Genomic DNA, 21,244 nt, shown 5'->3' on the forward strand with positions numbered 1-21,244 from the left:
GAAGCATAGCCATCCTGGCCTCCAAGGAGCACTCTGGCTGCACTTCTTCCAAAACAGATCTATTGGTTCTTTTGGCAGTCCATGGCACTTTCAAATAAGGCCTGCAAAATCATTTGGTCTGGCCCTGCCCAGGCAACTGCAGCTCTAGCCATCATATTGTTGTTGTTGTTTAGTGCCATTGAGTCATCACATTAGGGGTGAGTTCATTAAATGATTAAATGTTTGACCACATATAACAGGCTAATTTTTAAGTTGATAATTTTGTGTGGCCCACAATGATGTTATAAATTTTGTCAAAAGAAAGGTTCCCCTCTGCTGTATAGGGTTTCCAAGAGTGACTGGTGGGTACTTACATTGTGATAACAGTCCAATGCTTATCCTACAGCACTATGCTGTTGGTGGTGGTGATGGTGATGTACTGTGGAGTCAGTTCATAGCGGACTCATAGCGACCCTGTACGTACAGGGTTTCCTAGGCTTTTTAAAATCTTTGCAGGAGTAAGAAGCCTTATACTTCTCCCATGGAGTAGCTGAGGGTTGAAACTGCCAACCTTGCAGTTTGAAGTTCTGTGCTTATCCTACAAAGCCACAGTGTGATGCTAGTGCATACTTAAAAATTATTGGTCTGTTCACCAGCTTTCATTCTTGAAAACTTTTGTGTAGGTTCTGAGTAGGTACATTCCCAAATTTCAGAAAAGGCAACAGTGTTAAATTAATTTTGTAATCTTGGAGAACTAAAGCAGACAGGAAAAACCTTTTTGGTTGGTGTTTTGTTCTAGAGAATGAATAATAACAGTCCATTATTATTTGCATAACCTATGAGTGATCTTGCATAGTTTTTCAGTTTACTTCATATTTATCCCTTTATTATCACAGAAGAAAATCAGTATCTTTATTCTAAACTTATTTGAACCTAAGAAGCTTAGGTTTGTTCATATATTCACATATGTTAATACTAGTTCCTTTATCTTACACGACTTAAAGCCTGGTTGGAGGCTATTTTATATACTGAACTATGGAGTAAAGGTGATTCTGATTAAATCACTATTTCTAAGCAAGTCACATCTCAAGTACTTGGCAAAAGCTAATTACTACTGGATTATGCTATTTTTAAAGCTAATTGATTGTACTCTAAAGTCATCCTTAAAAATGAAATACAGAATTGAAACTTTTCTGAGATTTGAGAGGCTAAGAGTTGGTCAGGTTTTTTGGTGTGTGTTTTTTTTTTTTTACTTCTCTGAATGCATGCTTCTATTTTTTCCCCAGAGTTCATTTGTTGAAGTCTGGGAAGATAGTGGTACTGCCTTATTTTGCAATTACGATATTCTTTGATTTTTCTAGACTAATTGCGTTAAAAGGTAGTAGTCACCAAATAACAATTACTAGTCCCTTTTTTCTATCAGCTTTCCTCCTTATTCAAGACAATTTTCTTTTTCTAGGCTTGCCTTTCCTATGTTATTAATATTATTGCAAGATGAAGGTTTTGGGCCAGATGATAACTAAGAGTCCTTTATGAGTCTTCTCAATCAGTTGGCTTGAGAACTATCTTTTAGCAGAAAGAATATAGTTCTGTTCTGGGATGGAGATTTTTATCTCATTCAACTTATTTCTGAAATATTTTAGAACTGACTAGGGTAATGCATGTATGTATGTATTATTATTTATCCTGTTTCCATAAAGAATTTGAGATGACATTTTTTTAAAATACAGCTTTAACCAAGTAAGATACTGTTAAACTCATTGAGGAGTAGACACATTGGCACTTGAAGTTGCCAGAAAGGGAGAAAAAAAATGTTAAACAGGGAAAAAAGTTGAATAATTCATCACAAGTAATTAAATTCATAGGAATATTTTACTGTTTCCTCCCAATCCTGATATGTATATATATATATATTGTTATGTTGTTATGTGCCATCAAGTCGGTTCCGACCCATAGCGACCCTGTACAGGGTTTCCGAGGGTGTAAATCTTTACTTACGGGAGTAGAAAGCCTCATCTTTCTCCCACAGAGCAGCTGGTAGTTTCGAACCGCTGACCTTAAGGTTCGCAGCCCGATTCATAACCACTACGCTATATTTAGAAGAATTATTTTCTTAAATATGAAATTAAAGCTATAATTAAAGGAATACAAAATGTGTTCTGTGAAAGCTAATATGAAGACATTATGGTATCTCACTATAATTTAATAACACTTACTCATGCTTACAGCACAGTAGACAAGCAAGTGTTAGGTATTATTCTTTATGCCTATTAGTCAGAAATGAGATTAGGGAAAGACTTGCAGTGAAAGATGGACTTTTTAAAGCTTAGGAAATGCACCTTAAGAGAAGCTGTCATCGTTGTGTGCTGTCCCGTCAGTTCCATCTTATAGCGGCCCTGTAGAGGGTTTCCAAGAGCAGCTGGTGGGTTTGAGCTGCCGATCGTGTGGTTAGCAGTCCAGTGCCTACCCCATAATTCCACATCACAATTCTAAGAAAGCTGCTTGTTGGTGTCTAGTCCGTTCCATCTATTAAACAACTCGAGTAGGAACTGACTCGGTGGCACTTAACATCAACAACAGGATTTCCAAGAGCATCTGGTGAGTTTGAACCACCGACCTTGCAGTTTGCAGTCCAGTGCTTATTCTACAGTACCATGCCAGGGCTCCTGAGAAAGTTTACAAGTGCTTTCAAGGCGTATCTGACTCAGCAACCCTGTATAGGGGCTTCTGAGGTGTGGCTGGTGGGTTTGAACCTCGATCTTGCAGTTAGCAGTCCAAGGCTTATCCTCCAGCACCACACCAGAACTCCTAAGCTTTGGTGTTAGGTGCCGTCAAGTTGTTTCCAACTCATGGTAACCCTGTGTAGAGTTTCCAGGGAGCAGCTGGTGACCTTGAACTGCCCACCTTGCAGCTCAACTCGACCTCAGGACTCCTAAGCTTAGGGAACTTTTTTTTTCACTTCAGATACAAATCATTTTTAGCTACTTAGATTTAGATGTATAGCACTTAGCATAATGTCTTCTACATATGAATTGTATATGAAACGATCTGTTCTAATTGTTTTTGAGAGCTTTAACCACAAAATTAGAAACAGCTGATTGTTTTTATAGTCCTTTGAAATTTAAGCAAGAATTAATCCCACTATATTTCAGGAAATGAGCATTCTAGCTATGATTTTCTTTTCCTTTTAAAAAAAAATTGTTTTTTACACATCTGGGTGAAAGTTTACAAAGAATTTGTTATGAAACAGTAAAAATGGTCATTCTTATACCTCATCAGGCACTGATTGGAAACCCTATACAGGGTCACTATGAGTTGGACCGACTCAACAGCACTTAACAGCAACAACATTCTAGATGTAATTAATCATACTATATTTGAACATTCCATTAGATAATCCTACCCACTGTTTACTGTAGCATGTATAAACATCAAACATACTTTTAAAGGTAGCTAAAAGGAACTTGCCTTCTTTTGGTTAGACTGAAATGAAGGGCTTGCAACGCAACATAAAATATACTTTGTTTTTGTTGTTGTTAAGTGTCATTGAGTTGGTTTCAACTCATAGTGACTCCATGTAGGGTTTCTGAGCAGTGGCAGGTGGGTTTGAACTGCCGAACTTGGGGTTACCAGTCCAGTGATTATCCTAAAGTGCCATACTAGGACTCCCAAAATATATTAGTGATTCTCCGAATATGTTAGTGATTTAATATTGTACATTAAAAAATTACTTTTAAAAACTTCTTGGGCTTGGGGACACATTTGGTAAGATTTCACCAGAAGGTGGCAGTGGTGGTCCTCCTTTACTGCCCACAGTGGTAATCAAAAAGTTGTACAAATGTAAAGCATGGAATACGCACGTTCACCTGCTATTATATAATGTTAGAAGTTGATCATTTAGGGGAATACATTTGTTCTGTTTGTTTTATATACTATGAAAAATGTGTATTTTTCTATAAGAAGGGATTAAGAATATTTTGGGTGTCTGTATCTTTGTCTGTACACTTCAGTTTTTTCTGAATACTGGGGTAAGGACGTTACCATAAGTCTTGCCTTGAAGTTGCATGCATCACTTTTTGTTATGCATCATGTCTCGAAGGCATGCTGTTTTATGGCCTGTTTGCATTTTTTCACCCAAATTGCTGGAAACAAATGGACTTTTTAGAGGAGTCATTCCTTTAGCCACAATCCTTTCTCTAAATTGGCCTTTTCGTGTCTATGGGGAATGTAAAATTATTTTGAACATTAATTTTTAAAAAGAAATTGTTAGACAAAAAATTAATATTTATAAATCACCTCAGAAAACCAGAGATTAAATGGGTAAATTAAGCATATTTCCAAATCTTAATTTTGGCAGCAGCTTTAAATACTGATGATCTGTGATCTTAAAAATAATAAGTTAAAGGAGAAGGAATGCTCTCCTTTGAAAATAAGGGTCCACATTTGGTGGCTGAGATGAAGATGCATCCTTCCAGTCCTGCGGTTGTTTTTTTGTTGTTGTTGGTTGTTTTTTTTTTTTTTTTTTTTTATCCTGTGGCCCATAAGCATTTTGCCAGGAAAGTGCATGACTCTTCCGCATGCATTGTTAACTTTTGTCTTTTCCCTCTTCTTTCTACTGTTCATTTTCATTCATGTATTTTTGGTTTTTGGTTTGCCTTTTTTTTTTTTTCCTTTTGTATTACTTCATGTCAAATTACTTTTGAAACATCATAAGCTGAGCAACCTCTCCGAGTAGTAACAGCGGATACCTGTCTATTTCACTATTTAGTCCCTCCTCCTATGTCTCCATCCTCCAAATCTGTGAGCACGCCAAGTGAAGCTGGAAGCCAAGACTCTGGAGATGGTGCTGTGGGATCTAGGTACAGTAATTTTCTTTCAATGTTTTAATGATAGAATGCATTAATGCCTATGCTTTAAAAGGATTCTTTAAAAGTCATATTGAGTTAGTTCTAGCATTGTGAAATCTAATTAACTTAGACATTGTCTGTTGTAAGCTGTGGAAAATACATTTTTACCATATTTTAATTATCACACTTGAGCTTAGTACTGATAGTTAACTGCTTTATGCTAATTTATTGTCTGTTGTAATCTATGAAAAATACATTTTTACCATATTTTAATTATCACACTTGAGCTTAGTACTGATAGTTAACTACTTTATGCTAATTATTATTTATATTAGAATTAGAGGTATTGATGTATTTGAAATTGTCTTGTCTAAACATACTTGATAATTGGTTATTATGTGAATTATTAGTTGTAGATAACAAGGGGGCTTCAGAAAATTTGTGAAAAATGGAATGAAAAGCTAGGGAATTTTTCCACAAACTTTTGAAATCCTGTTGTAGTGTAAAACCTCTCTGCCATCCTTAATTTGATTACCCATTCAGTAGTTGAAAAGCAAAACAATTCAGTTAAGCAGTCTAATTTTGTTCCATTAAATCACTAGTTTTTCTAACTAAGAAAAATAATAATATGTAAAATACAAAGAATAAGAAATAATTGCTAAAGAAACACTGAAAGTGCTTACTGCCAAGTTTTCCTGAAGTTGCATCTTCCTTGTAAACTAGGTTTGTTTTAGGAGCCTGCACAAATATTGATACTTACTTTTCAGAAATTCAGTAAAATTTTAGCTTCCTTCTAAAAGTTATATTAGGGAATGTGTTACTGCTTTATTCTTTGTAAAACTGATTCGGAGCCCATATTTTGGGCCAGTAAGTTAAATGTCCTCTTCAGCAAAATCTTTTAATGTACCTTTTAAGAATTAGTGAATTAAGCTAATAGACATTTTTTCTTTTTTGTTCTACACCCTCTGAGTAAAGCTGAAAATAAATAATGAAAACTAAGTAACAAGTATCCTGAAGAGAAGGCAAGAAAAAAAAAGAGCAAGGCTGGATAATTCACAAGCTCCATACTTTACTTGTTTTTAAGCGCCATGGAGTCAGTTCCAGCTTATAGTGCCCTTGTGTAGGGTTTCCAAGGAGCAACTGGTGGGTTTGAATGGCCAACCTTGTGGCTCAAACAGACCTTGTGGCTCACTGTTTTATCCTACAGCACCACACCAAGACTCCCAATACTTTACTTCATGATGAACAAATAGAAAGTGCAAAGGCTCACCAGTTTAAATTTGAGAGATGCTTTCTAAAACTGTTCTGTCTATAGACCCCAACTTACAACTATTACCAATCTAATCATCACTATTATTGGAGGTAAATGACATGTTTTATTTTTTAAAGTCATTTTTTTCTTTCTAAAAATATTGTTATAACTTTGTAAAATAGTATATGTTAGAGATAAAGACTAAATTTACTTAATCTAAGTTTATTTTTAGGACTAAATTTATTCTATATTTTTAGATAAATATGTTAGTATTTGATAATAATAAGTAAGTGGTTGTTTTCAACGGAAGGATTTTTTTTTTTTTACTTTTGTAACATTATAATAACATTTTTCCTCAAATAAAAGACTATTTGTTAAATTTCTTTGTTTTATACATTAGTTTCATATAAATATTATATTTTATACATTTCTGAACTCATTGTTTCTGTTTTTTAATTTTAATGTAATATTAATGGGTTCACTTTCAAAATTCCTATGTATTATGTATACCTGATTTTTTAAATTAATATGTTTTCCTGAATTGTAGCAGAGAGATTAGTAAAGTTGCTTTGGCATATTATAAAATGGAACAGGAAGTAAATAAAAATATTTATTCATGTATAGAACAAATACTCATCAAATTGCTATCTACTATATAGTAACTTAACCTTTTGTTAGCACAAAAAATAAGTTCTCCCACCCCCTCCATACACAGAGTAGACAGGGATAGGCAACTTGGACATTGGCTACCCAAAATTGGGGGTGTACAAAGGCAAGAAGTGACTGGCTTACAAGCTTTCAAGAGGGAACCTAGATCCAGAGGGCGCAGAGGAAGGTAGAATCTCCACTGAGTAGTATCCAATCGGTCTAGGTGGGGCTGATGAAAGGAGATGTGGATAGGTCTCTTGTGATACAATAGTGAATAATTGTTATCAGGACTGACTGTGAGGGTTGGAAATGTAAAGATAGACATTTTGTAGCAAAGGAGGGGAGTGATTGACTTTGCAGTCTAGGAGCAGAGATCCCTGGGACTATAAAAGGAGAAGAGCGAAGAGTGGGACCCTACCCAGAGAAGCAGTGATGCCAGAGAAGGAGGCAGGGATGATGACGTGGAGAGATGGAGCAGCTGGGGACTTTAGACCTAGAGAGGGAGAGGGCCTGTGTGCTGATGGCTGGGAGTGAGGCTTGCAGGATATACCCTTTGGTTGGTTGATGATGCATGGAGGGGATTGTAACCATGGCAATGAAACAATGTAGGATAGCATGAATGTAAAACTAATGTTCTCCCATGTAAACTTTCACAATAAAACGTTAAAAAACAAGTTATTGCCTTCATAGAACTTATATTCTAGTGATTTTGTCATTACAGGTGTAACTCATTTTGTTGAAAAATTGTAAGTGTAGATGTAGATTTTTTTAAATGACAAAGTTTAAGACTGGTGATTTAGTATCTTAGAGGATATGATCTTATTAGAAAATGAAATAAAGTTTCTTTAAAATTAAAAATACAGTTTCTCCTGCATTTAACAAAAGACCAAAAAAAAAAAAAACCTTCATCTTGAAAGAGTTGACCTTGTATATTTTTAATCTTAATACACCATGATTTATCTCCTATGAGAGCATAGACTTATTTGAAACACTAATTTTCAAGAGAACTGAGTGTATTCTGTGTGTGTGTGTGTAAAACAATTCCACAGAATCATTTCCAGATTCTCTAGTGGAGAGAGAATCAGTATTGTTGATGATGATATTGGCAATTAAATAATAACATTTCAGATTGTTGTTGTTAAGTGCCATTGAGTCAGTTCTGACTCCTAGGACCCTATATAGGGTTTCCAAGGAGTAACTGGTGAATTTGAACCACCTACTTTGTGGTTCAGACCAACCTTACAGTCCAGTGCTTTATCCTATGGCACCACACCTGGACTCCAACATTCTAATTGGTGGTGGTTATGTGCTGTGGAGTCGGTTCCGACTCATAGCGACCCTGTATAGCGTTCCCGAGGCTGTAAATCTTGACAGGAGCAGAAAGCCTCATCTTTCTCCTGCGGAACAGCTGGTAGTTTCAAACTGCTGAGCTTGTGGTTCGCAGCCCGATTTGTAACCAACCACTACGTTACCAGAGCTCATTAACGTTACATGGCATTTTAAAGACTACTAGAGTCTAAGAATAAGGAAGAATGAGCTTGAATTCACCAGACATGATAGCAGTGAAAGAATAAAGAGGGGGGGAAAAAAAAAATCACCGGAAAATGTGTGTGAGATATATGAGCCTATACATTCAACCTCATTTCTTGGCCTAGACAATCTAGGATTAGTACACTTATAGAGTAAGAAAAGATAGTTTAGACATTACCTACCTTATATGTTATCTAAATATGTCCAAATCACGATTTCTGAGTGCCAAGAATTCCTGTTGGTCCTGGTTGTAATTTATGAATAAGCATAAAGGGCAATGAGATGTGGTATTTCACTAACTTTACAAATTAGAAAGTTGTGTTTCGTTAAGTTTTTAGTTCATCTTCTCAATCACTTGTCATCTCTAAAGTTTGTTGTTGTTGTTATTAAGTGCCACTTATATGCTATGAGTCAGTTCCAACTCACAGCAACCCTGTAGAGTTTCCAAGGAGTGGCTGATTCAAATTGACCTTGCAGTCAGTGCTTCTCCTGCAGTGTCACACCAGGACTTTAAGTGACAGTTATTCAATTGGAGATCCCAATGCTCCTGTTCCTTTTTTCTATTCTTGATCAGTTTATTTTCCAGGCTTTCTGATTATATTGGAATTTTACTTTGTATGTCGGCAATACATTTAATAACTATAATCACATATGTTCTTCAATGTATTGCCTGTATTTTGACGTCTTTCTTGATTTTAAACTAAAATGGCATCTTCCACAAGGAGCCTTATGTCATTGATAACAGCTAGGGCTCTCAAACAGTGTAACCGCTATGGACAGAACATTCCTTGGAGACCATCTCATAGAATCCCTTCTGCTTTAACAAAGCCTAAGTTTGTTGCTGCTCATTACTTAGTACAAAGTAGATCTTCAGTTTAACTTTTTCATTGCTTACATGCAATCCTGTGGATTTTTCTTTATATTCTTAAATGAAGAATTTATCTAGTTTGATTCAAACAATTGTTTATTGATAAATTGTATACACTGGTAAAATAGAGAAATCATTTGTTGTACTAAAATATTGTGGCAGTTTCAGTTGTATATTAAAATTTGTATCTTATGTAAGTAAACAGCAAGTAGATTCAACAAAAAATGGTAGCACTAAATGTATTGTCCTTAACTTTTGCTATAGGACTAAAAGCATTATACGGTAATTTTTTATGTTTGCTAACCTATTAGAATGCCAGTGTGAAAAAGTGCCTTTTGTTCTAGTAATCACTGAATTTGGTTTAAGTGAAGAAGACCTTGTGTATTTTGTTTACCCAGTAGGAAAGGTCAGAACACAAGTGGATCATTTATTTAGGATTGATAGTCTCCTAAAAACTAAATTAATCCTTTAAAACATAAAATATTTTTCCAGAGAAAAATGCATTTTTTCCTAGAGACAGAAGTCTTTAGTTGCTTTCTAAAGCAGATGACATGTAAGCCCAAGGCAGTGCTTAACCCATAAATTACAGAAGGGTCACATTTTGGAAACTTTAGCCATTTTGTATCCCAGTGGAATAGTCTTTGGTTTTCTTACCGAAAGGCTTATGTGTTGACTCATTTCCTTTACCAATATGACAATTTCCTGCACACATTTAATGCTTTGGGCAAATTACAATATGTTAACCAAGATTTTTTTACTAATTTTTTTCAATTGGGAAACTTAAACTTTTTATATTTTTATATCCTAGCTTGTGATGGTCTATAAATAATGCATCATTTGGGTTGTTAGCTGCTTTAGTTGTCCTTATCCATTATACAATATTAGTTTCCCATAACCTGAAAATACGCACTAAGTCTTTTTACTATTCTGGATTGTATGCATATGTCTGTAACCTTATTATACCTAGTGCATGCACTAAAACATTGAGTGATACTTGTTTTATTTTCCTTACTAACAAAAACGTGGTTTTTAATTGTAAACAGTATTTTAGCATTAACTATTCATAGAATGTATTTGCTTAACTAACTATGGCCTTTTTTGCTAATGCTTCATGGTTGCCCTACAACCATTTAGGACGCTGCATTGGGATACAGATCCATCAGTTCTTCAACTTCATTCAGATTCCGATTTGGGGTATTGAATAGATTTATTACCTTCCCTCTTTTATAGTTAATTTGATTCTTCGAAAAACTGTCCTAATTTTATTTTTGCTTAATTTCCTAATATGTAGTATATAGTCAGGGAAAAAAAAGTTGTTATATTTCACTGTGACACCTCATTTATCCTTTATCATTAATGAATGAAGTATTGTACATGTGTCATTTTCTAGGTGTCCTAAGTTTATCCATTTAGTGCCCAAATTCCTTTACTATTTCTGTATTGTCTATGTAAGTATATCAAAAATATATTATAAATTTCCAAGATGAATTATAATATATACTCTACATATAATTGAACATTTTCTGGATTACTTAATAAAAATTGTACTTTTTTTTCTATATTAAAAATTACCTGTAATTTATAAGGTTTTGAGAGGTGCAGAGATATTATTCTGTATACAACAACTCCTGATTTACTTGTTTATTCATTCATATATTCTAAACTCCAATGCAAATTATGAATGTTTGTTGCTGCCATTGTACCTGACTCAACTAGTTTATTTCCTGTGATAATTTTCAGCTTCTGAAACATATGACCATACCTATTGGAATTGTGCTTAAAGCAAGAGTAACTAAGTAGAGTTATAATATAAAAGAAAAGAAAAGTATATGAGCTTCTAATACACTAACTGGAAGGCCTCTCTCTGTTGGCTACCCTGAGGCTTTTCTCCCCCATTGCTTCCTTATTTTCAATAAAAGTGGCTATTGGATAAGTGAGATATTTTCTCCCTACCCTCCAACCCATAAATCTTATGATATTTTGTTTGTTTGTTTGAATACTGTGATTATGTCTGCGAGACCTTCAGTGCAATCAAGTCAGTGATTTGGTCTTAATCATTCTTTTCCAGATATGTGAGTGATCTGCCTTTCATTCTGTTTACTGCTTAAAAATCAGAATATAAAGCTTCTGTAAAAATGTTATTCTTAGAATATCAGATTCTTTCAAATGTTACTTAGCATCTCCCATCTAATTCTTTGAATGTGTTTTTTATCAGCTTCATTATTAAAAATTTTTATGGGAGTTTGGAAGCATACTTTATTTGGTGTAGAATTTGAACATCTAATATAAAGACCGAAAAAAGATCACACAGATATCTCATAAAAACTGATTTTTCTTTTGGTCCATTTCCTCAACCATAATCCTTCTATTTCTTCTACTTGTCAAAAAAAGAAGTATTCTCTCTCTTTAACTAAAACAGAAGTAACATTAATAGCTTTATGATAGTCAAAGTGACTGTTGCTTTAGTCTAGGTTAAATTATATTTGCACCATAGATTTTCCATATACAAATCAAAGACAATATTGACTACACAGAGACTAGAGATTTAAAATGTTTAAATATTTCACTTTTAAGTCCAATTTCTACCAAATATAAAAAGTAAATTAAAATTGTTTTCAACCAGAAGTAGAAATCTGGTTTTCAGTCTTCAAGCTAATTTCTGCTAATAGTGAAGGAAACAAGATTCGGTCAAAAAGTCCATAGTTGTATCACTCTTAAAAGTAGTTCTCAAAACCAATTATAGTCAACAGTCCACTTTGAAATTCTTGTCTCTTGTTCTAGTATCGCCTACACATTTGCTTTAAGAAACTCAATTATTTCCCTTTTAAAGTGAAATGTAAACACCCTGAATGATTCAGAAATGCCTTTTGTTTTTACCTTCTAATTCTTGTGTTAAAATAAAGCCAGTTCATTAAAAATTTCTTGAATAAAACAAGGATTTAAATTACAGTGTTGGATATGCATGAATGTTTAATTCTTAATTTTCCTAAATAACATGGTTTGATGTAGTTAAAGTATATCATTTGTTGTATTTTAAAACATTTGTATTCCCTTTATTTAGACGAGGACCCATTAAACTTGGAATGGCTAAAATTACACAAGTTGACTTTCCTCCTCGAGAAATTGTTACATATACAAAGGAAACCCAGACTCCAGTTATGGCTCAACCCAAAGAAGGTGAATGTCTATCTTTAAAATATCAGTATTCCTTCTTAATAAATAAATGAATTCTTTCTTTTCTTCTTTCTTCCTGAATTTTTTGTTTTATTTATTCATTTCTTAGCATATTATTGTTAAATCTGTTGAGTCAGTTCTGACTCATAGTAACTTTGTATAGGGCTTCCGAGGAGCAGCTGGTGAGTTTTGAACCACTGACCTTGCGGTCCAATGCTTAGCTACAGCACTACACTTTAGCATACTAGGGAAACATAAAACTAATGCTTTGAGATTCTGTATCTGTGTTTTCATTTTTAAGAGTTTTTAACTTTCTTTTCAAAATTATTAGTATAAATGATATTGTAGTTTTCATGACTGAACTCTTCTTTTATGACCTAAGGGTTCTGCTATGTAGTTTCTATAGTAGCCTGCTGTTATTTGTGTTTAATAGAGGGAAGTGTAGGCATAGACGTACTGAATGTGGAGTCCTTTGGTTCTTAAATAAGCCAAAAAAAGTTACCATTTTTAAATTGAGGATTAATTTTTTAATCTTGTTAAATGGCTAATGATTCAACATAAAATATAATAGTTTTGTTTCACTCATAAGACTAATGAAGTTACATCACATATAAGTTTACATGGGAGCCCTAATACAGGTACAAGTCTCTTATCTGAAACCTCTGGGGCCAAACATGTATTAGAATTCAGATTTTTCAGATTTTAGAAAAATGTGCATACTATATGTGAATGCATCAACAGGATTTTGGGCATTAATATTTTGGCAGCAAAAGATAATATTCACACTAAGTAAAATAAATATTATAAATAGCTTTGCTTCCTGTTACATCAGGGCTTACCACCAAATGAACTTCACCATGTATAAATGGAATCAATACTTCATTTTAGAGTTGTTGATATTTAGAATTGTGACTAAGATATTGTGGGCCCATAATAAGTTATCAATTATCGTTTTAATAGTTTTTGCAGGAAGAATTATGTTTTTCCTCTTTAGCCAGCAGAACGTATTCCTAATCATTAGAGAAAATTAAACATAAAAACTTTTTTTTCAGATGTTTAATTTATTTAACATTCTTAATTATATTTCTCTGCTAAGGAAGAATAAAAATAGCATTTATTACAGGAAACCCAGAAAATGCAGGTAAGCAAAGGGGGCAAGATCCTTGAAATCCTTAACTACTACCAAAGAAATTGTTGCATTTTTATGTTTGTTTAAAATTAGAATTACAGCTATTTACAGCTTTGTTTGCCTCAGTTTTACACACATGCACTTTAACAACTTTCCTTTTCCTTATCACTAAGGATGGAAATCAAATAAATACCTTGAGCTTTTCCTGTCACTTAAATCTTGACCTTGTCATGCATAGAGTTATGCTCTGAAAAATGTGAAGAAATCAGGAAAAATTTGAGGAAATCATTTTTTTACTTGATCATATACATGTTTAATGTTTTATTCTTAATAAACTCTTTGAGAAAAAGGAAAAAAGTGTTAGAAAATATTAATATGAGTACTGCAGGACTCCATAATTTCCAGAAAATATTATGCTATTAATATATTAATTTAATACACATTATAATAATCTGTCTTTTGAAGGCTACATTATTAGATATGTTAACTGAGAAAGTGAGCAAAATAGTTGAAATGAGAGCACAGTGACTCATTTAAAAATAAATTATCTTTTATTCTTCATCTGATCATTTAGAGACTATTTTTAGGTACACCATCATACTTTTGAAATGTATTTTGGATTGTTTGAAATGAAAAGTGTTCTGAAGCTGTTTCAGTAATGCCTATTATAATGTGCCTATAATTATATTTAGTGTAAGTGATAACTTTGGTTTTTAGAAAATAATTTTTTCTAATTATTATAGTAGTACATCATAGAAATGTAGGAAGTACAGAAAGCGTATTGAGAGAAGAATGTCTGTCGATGATGTTGCTGGCTGCCACTGAGTCATTTGCACCTCAGCAGCCCTGTCTGTGTACAACAGAACAAAATGCTGCCCCGTCTTGCTGCAACCTCACTGTCTTTGCTGGTTTTGAGCCCATTGTTGCAGCCACTGTGTCAGTCCATGTTGTCAAGGGTCTTCCTCTTTTTCGCTGGCCCTCTTCACCAACCATGATGTTGTTTTCCATTGACTAGTCCCTCCTGAGAATGTCTAAGGGCGTTCTGATTGTACTTCTTCCAAGACAAATTTGTTCATTTTTCTGGCAGTCTATGGTATATTCTGTATTATTTGCCAACACCATAACTTTAAACATATTAATTCTTCTTTCATCTTCCTTATTCATGGTCTAGATTTCACATGCATATGAAGCCATTGAAAAGACTATGGCTTGAGTTAGGCATATCTATACCATTGTGCTATAGCTGTTAGAACATTTTGTTTCATTCAGTTTTCTTTGAGTATATTTTTTCAAAAATTATATACATACATATATACATATGATTTTTTAAGTCCTGCTTTAGAAAAAAAAAACATTTTCAATTGCTTATTTTTAGATGGATATAAATTTAAAATATGAATACTTTAAACTAATTTGAATGTATAGCTGGCATTGCCCCCCCCCCCAAAAAAAATCCTTTTTTTTTTTTTTTTTTTTTGCAAGTAATTAAAAATATAGAAAGATAATCATGTTTTTTTTTTTTTTTTCAAATAAACTGATGACCTGAAAGTAGCTAATTCATGTTCTATTCAGTTTGGAATTATTTAGGGCAAGATGTTTAGTTAACATCATCATACTTCAGCTTCTTTGTCAAATTTTCCATGAGCACAGAGAGAACATTCCAGAGCACTGTTTCTTCTTCATTACTTATAATACCAGGCCTGAACAGTGCCTGGAGTATGATAAGTATTCAGTGCATATTTAGTGAAGGAATTAATTGCTTTTGCCTAACCAAGAAATGAGTCCTGGTGTGGCACTGTGGTTTAATGCGCTGGGCTGCAAAATAAGTTTGAATTACAAGATCGGTAGTTCAAGCTCACCAGCCATTCCTCAGAAACCGACTTGATGGCACTGTTAACAACAGTGACATTCAAGAGAATGATTTTGTCTACACTTAGGATATTATTTTCATGTTTTTACTCTGAATAAACTACTGGGGGGAAAAGTTTATTTTCAAGTGTTAATATTTCAGCATAGTTATTGAGGAAATTGGTTTTTTTTAAATGTGTGATTAGTTTTTGTTCCTGATTTTAATAATATTTGTTATAGTTCCAGAAATGAAGCTATTAAGATAATTTTTTCAGCCCTTATAGTCATTCTAGGGTAACATACTATGTAGATGAAGACGTATACTGTTACTTTGTGTGCTGTATGCCTCTCTGAATGCAATTAACAAAATTCAGCCTGTCTGTACTTTCTAGATATATTGTTTTGGCTATTTGTGTCACTTGTTTTTCAAACTTTATGATGAAATTGATGGCGAAAATTTTAACAGCAAAGAACACTAACTGTGTACCAGACATAGTGTGAAGCATGTGACATTTTCTCTTAATTCTCTCACCAAAATCTTAATGTTTCAGTACTGGTTCTATTTACACATGAGAAAGTTGAAGCTGAAAAAGATAGCTTATCAAAGATCACTTAACTAGTAGCTATGATTCTAAACACGTCTGACTAATTCCAAGGTGTGTTTTCCTTCTCATGCCACCTCTAAAGCAGTGACTGTCATGCTTTCATCATAGTAACGTGTAATAGAAAATCCAATTTCAGTACAACTCAATTCGAACATAGATATATAAGTGTAACTGAAAAGTCTTATGAAACAATACCTGCCCTTCCCCTGTGATATACAGGGCCTTATAATGTTTTTTATTCAATTCTGTTTCATTTTCTTAAAATGCTGATCTTGGCACACTAAATCTATTTGGACTCATAGTTTGAAAAACACTTTGTTAGAATATAAAATGATTGACTTATAAATTGGTGTATCTGTGTCAGGGTAATATTTTATATATCTCAGAATATAAGAATAATTATATGAATTGTTGTTAAAAAGTACCATCAAGTCAGTTCTGACTCATAATGCATAAATGGCTATTATTTTCTGTCACGTCAAATAGAATTTTTTCTTATCTTGACTTATAGAAAGTGAAAGAGATAAGCTGCGTGAACTGAGTCCAGTCTCTAATGGACTCAGTCCCAACACTTACTAAACTCCTATGTAGACTCGTTGTTGTTCCAACTCATAACAGCCCTGTAAGGATTTCCAGGGAGGAGCTATTGGGTTTGAAACACCAACCTTGTAGTTAGCAGTCCAGTGCTTATCCAACAGCACCACACCAGGACTTGGATATTTTATAAAAGCCCATGCCAAGCCATTTATAAGTTAGCAAACTATCCACTAATTCTAAGTATTTATTGAGCATATGCTGTGTATGAAGGTACTTTATTTTCCTTCAGTTTTATGGTCCTATTATGTACAGGTAGAGGTATATGTATGAATGAAAATGGAAAATGCATTCCTGATACCCATGGAACCATCCTCAATCATAATCCTACTCAAAAATAGCCTTTGGAATTTTTTTTAAAGGAGATAATTTCCTTTCTGTGTCATTAAAATTATTTCATGTCTGGGACTCTTACATTGAGTTTCATTTCCCAATTTGTGGAAGTTTTAGAAAGAAGAAAAGAGATCCTGAAATGAAGGTTTTATAATGAAAACACTTTGTGCTTAACTGTACTTGTGCTTACCCATTGCTTTAATATAGAGGTTCTTAAACTTAGCCTGGTTGGTTTCCACTTAAGAATTATGTAACAAATTCCAAAACTCACCATGAGACAAAATTGTCAAAATCACAATTTTAGTGTAACAGATAGTGAATTAAACTTGGGTAGGCTGTGTAATCAGTGCAGAAATAATGTGAGTTACTAAATTGAAGATAAAAATTGGTTTTAGACTTAACTCTTATCTTCTTCGTTTTTAAGTGGCTGAACCAATTTTTTTTTTAAAGCAATAGTTTTTATTCTGCCTTGTTTTTCTTTTTCTCCATTCTAGCCATCTTCTTGCTTTCAGGTTTACTCTATAAGTTGGTAGTACTATTTCTGAACTGAGATGCTTTGCTGTCTTAAAGCACCTACTGTGAATGAAATTGACTAGGACCATGTGACCTCAGTCAATTTCACTCTCGGCAGGTAAAAAGCTTCTCATGGCAGGAGCATGGATATACTTTTGGAAGGTTACCTTTCTCCAAGAGTTTTAACTCTTTTGAAAATGGCTTTATTTTTTTCTTATCCACACCTATTCTGTGTGCCGTTGTTGTTGTTGTTTTTTAATTTGCTCATTTTAGAAACAAAGATTATTTAAAAGGGAAAGGTTATTCTATTTAATCTTATACCGGAGGATGGTTAAAGTCCCAGTATGAGTGAATGGAAGGCTACAGCTAATACCTGACTCTTGATTTCCAATGAAGTGCTGTTTTCATACCATTCTGGTTCCTTACCTGTGTTGAGTTTTACAATAACTGTTTGGATTGGTTTGGTAGCCAGTTATTTTTCATCAGATACATGTTTATTAGTATTTATAATGTGAATTAGCATTTATAATGCATAGGCGATTCTTATATGTAAATCACTCATTCTTTTATTGCATAATCTTAACATCTGGAATCTACATTTACCAAGCAAAGTAATTTTGTAGACCTTCTGGTTAATGTTGTTGTTGTTAAGTGCCATCAAGTCGGTTCCAACTCATAGTGACCCTGTATAGGGTGTCCTAGGAGCGACTGGTGAGCTTGAACCACCAACCTTACAGTTCAAACCAACTTTGCAGTCCAGCATATTAACCCACAGCGCCACACCAGAACTCCCTGGTTAATATTACCATTGTATAAAATGGATTTTTTAAAATTCTAGAATAAATTGCTAAATTACATTTACTAAATTCATTTCAATCGTCAGATAATCCTTTAGACTATAAATATGATTGAAACTTTAAGCATTCTTTCTTACTCTTGACTTTCATCAGCATATCTGGATTCATGACCTCAGGAAAATGCAGTATTTGGTAAGAGATCATAGGTACTAGGATCTATCTAAATGATACTAATACTGTTTAAATAAAATGTGAATTGTATATTTTAAAGATACTATATAAAACAAAATCTGGGTTAAAATCAAGTAAATAGTATAATGAATTAATTCTTTTAAAATCTACCCCCAGATTAGCATTAGGTCTGTATTCAGAATGTTTCCTGATTAAAAATTCAGCTGTTTTTTCCCTTGTTGAAGATCCGGATTGTTAAGGAAATCCAAGCAGCCTTGCATCTTATTATAATTGTTGAAAAAAAGTAAAAGAATTCACTGATATATTATGATGCTTTGTCCCAATGTAACTCTCTTAAATTCGCATTTGATTTTAAAGAATAAGGCATAAGAAGATAAAATTTTGGACAAATAGATTGAAGTGAAGTGATTCAAAATGATGTTGATTTAGAAAACAAAATAGTATTTTGAAAATAGTTAAAGCAAAACCACTCATATGATTTTTAAACTAATTATATCTTTAATAAATCCTTTTCCACTCATATTCTCATTTTATGAAAGATGCTTGTGAGGTTATTCATAAATTGAATTTTCAGAAATCATATTTTTGTATGTAACAGAAAGATATCCTGACTTTTAGAACTCAGTGGAAGCTTTCTTTGTGCCATAAATAATAATCAAACTGCTTTGTAAGTTCAGAATTCCTCATTTTGTTGTTGTTGTTAAGTGCCATCGAGTCGGGTCCGACCCATAGCGACCCTGTACAGGGTTTCCGAGGGTGTAAATCTTTACGGGAGTAGAAAGCCTCATCTTTCTCCCGCGGAGCAGCTGGTAGTTTCGAACCGCTGACCTAGGATACTAAATTATCTTAATATAGACAATACCAGAATAATGAAACTGCATAATGAATTGCTGGATAGTAAACATATTTCCCAAACTACATTGTTGTTGTTGTTGAGTGCCGTCAAGTCGGTTCTGACTCAGCGAATCCTGCATATGATTTCTGAGGAGCGGCTGGTAGGTTTGAACCACCGACTGAGATTCAAACCGACTTTACAGTCCAGTGCATTATCGTGCAGTGCTACATCAGAACCCCATTAATGCACTAATAATGTCATTTGTTATTGCGAATTGGTTTAATCATGATTTGATAGATACTTAAGGATCAGTAGTAATATTTATTTAATAAGAATTTATAGGATCTTTCATATATTACCTTTAAAATGTGTTGTAATATCTTAAAAGTAATTCAGAGTGTACTTTTGTGTCATATTCTGAGTTTTAGTGTATCTTAAATTTCTTAAATGTAATATGACACTTAGATGAGAAAACTTGCTGTGAAGACTCCTTTCTTTAGCTTATCAAAAATCACCCATTTCACAGATGATTTAACTTTGATTAACCTACCATTGTAACAGATTATTCCGACAACTAGAATTTCATTCTTCGGTGTTATTTCCAAATGCAGCTTAATTTACAGCACAGGTTTTCTTTCTACCTCACCAAAATACATCACAATTTTGATGTTAACTAAAATTCAGTGGTTCATTAAGCCAGGTTTTAGCATTCACTGACAAGAGATTTGTCATTCTAAAAGTAACTGCTACTTGTATGGACTCTTTACTGCTCAGTTTATAACCTTGGATTCACTGTCAGAGAAAGTATGGCGTTAACCACTTTGCATGGTGTAATGAATATTCATCAATAAATTGACATGACATGGCAGTCCCATTTTTTAGTCTTGCTCTGTTGCACTCCGTTCCAGTTTTAAATATATTATAGTTTATCATATAGTAGGGACTAGCTTTAGAAAATCCTTAGAAGTATAATACTGTATTTTTGGTAGTGTTAATAATACTTTAATAGCTATCCTATTAGTCTGTAATAAGAGAAGTCTGTTTATTTTCAAGATACATTCTCTAATCTGATGTTATTGATGTTTGGTATTTTTGCCAAATGTTTGGTATATATAGATAATTGTTTAAGAACTATATATCATTTTTATATTCCTTTATCTTAATTACTTTGATGAGACTAAGGTTGAAATACCTAGTTTTTAAACCAGTTTTTAATCCATATAGAAATGGAAGTGTATGTATTTGTTCTAAAACAAAAATCCAAGAACATATATTTAAACAGATGATTATCATCAGCCACAACTAAAATAGTGTATGGACAAATAAGGCATGGAAAATGCCACATAGGAGATGAATATTGATTACTTTTAACATACTTCATTCACATTTTAAATTTCAAAAGGAAGAGAGTCTATAAACAAGATCTTTTCTGTTAAATATGTAGATTATGAGGTCACTTATCACTAAAATACTGACCATATGCATTATGACATGAATTTGACACCTGTCATTGGAAATAGTACTTAGAAGCCATATAATGCAACAAAGTTGAGGGAGAATAATATGTGGATAAGAGGCTGTAATTTATAATTCACAGTGCTTAAGAATGGCCTTTCCAGGGTAACTCAAAAATTCCTCTCTTTGATTTTAGTATTTGCATACAGTGAGCCTTACTAGTAAATAAAATTGATTGGAATAACTGGAAAACATATACATCTTCTTATAGTGAATTTTTAATTGAAGTAAATACCCTATTATTATTCCCCAAGTCAACCTTTAAAATTAAGTATAATTAAATTATTTTATAGCAGTACATTCACAGGTGCCTTTGTGGCAGAATTTTATCCTGATGTTTGAGCAATACATTATAGACTTGCTACTAGTTATACTGTTTTCAGATTAATAACCCATTGTATATGAGAATTCATCTAAAAAGGAGGACTGTCTTTCTGTTTTTCTCTGTGATTATTTTGCCCAAAAAAAGCTTTCATTTTTTTAAGTAGCACAAAAGCTGTAATTGGCATGCTTTGTAAGGAAGTGTCAATGTGCAAGAGAGTGGCGATCACTAAGAATTCTCTTACGTGTTCTTTCCCCTTTGCA

At 33.4% G+C, this 21,244-nt stretch overlaps 1 protein-coding gene across 8 annotated transcripts in view; it reads left to right on the forward strand.

Moving 5' to 3' along the window:
* DYNC1I2 (dynein, cytoplasmic 1, intermediate chain 2) overlaps positions 1-21,244 on the forward strand; it is a 64,101-nt gene that overhangs the window by 12,254 nt on the left and 30,603 nt on the right. For 3 of the 8 annotated variants that reach the window (XM_006866630.1, XM_006866631.1, XM_006866632.1), the window contains 2 exons: positions 4,748-4,838; positions 12,186-12,301. In XM_006866630.1, the coding sequence (XP_006866692.1) occupies positions 4,748-4,838; positions 12,186-12,301 (207 nt within the window). Of the gene's footprint in view, positions 1-3,989; positions 4,008-4,693; positions 4,839-10,258; positions 10,319-12,185; positions 12,302-21,244 lie in introns of all 8 variants that reach the window. The other 5 variants (XM_006866625.1, XM_006866626.1, XM_006866629.1 and 2 more) reach the window with 4 other exon arrangements.

Source organism: Chrysochloris asiatica, unplaced genomic scaffold, assembly GCF_000296735.1.
Source record: "Chrysochloris asiatica unplaced genomic scaffold, ChrAsi1.0 scaffold00094, whole genome shotgun sequence".
Classification (NCBI taxonomy): domain Eukaryota; kingdom Metazoa; phylum Chordata; class Mammalia; order Afrosoricida; family Chrysochloridae; genus Chrysochloris; species Chrysochloris asiatica.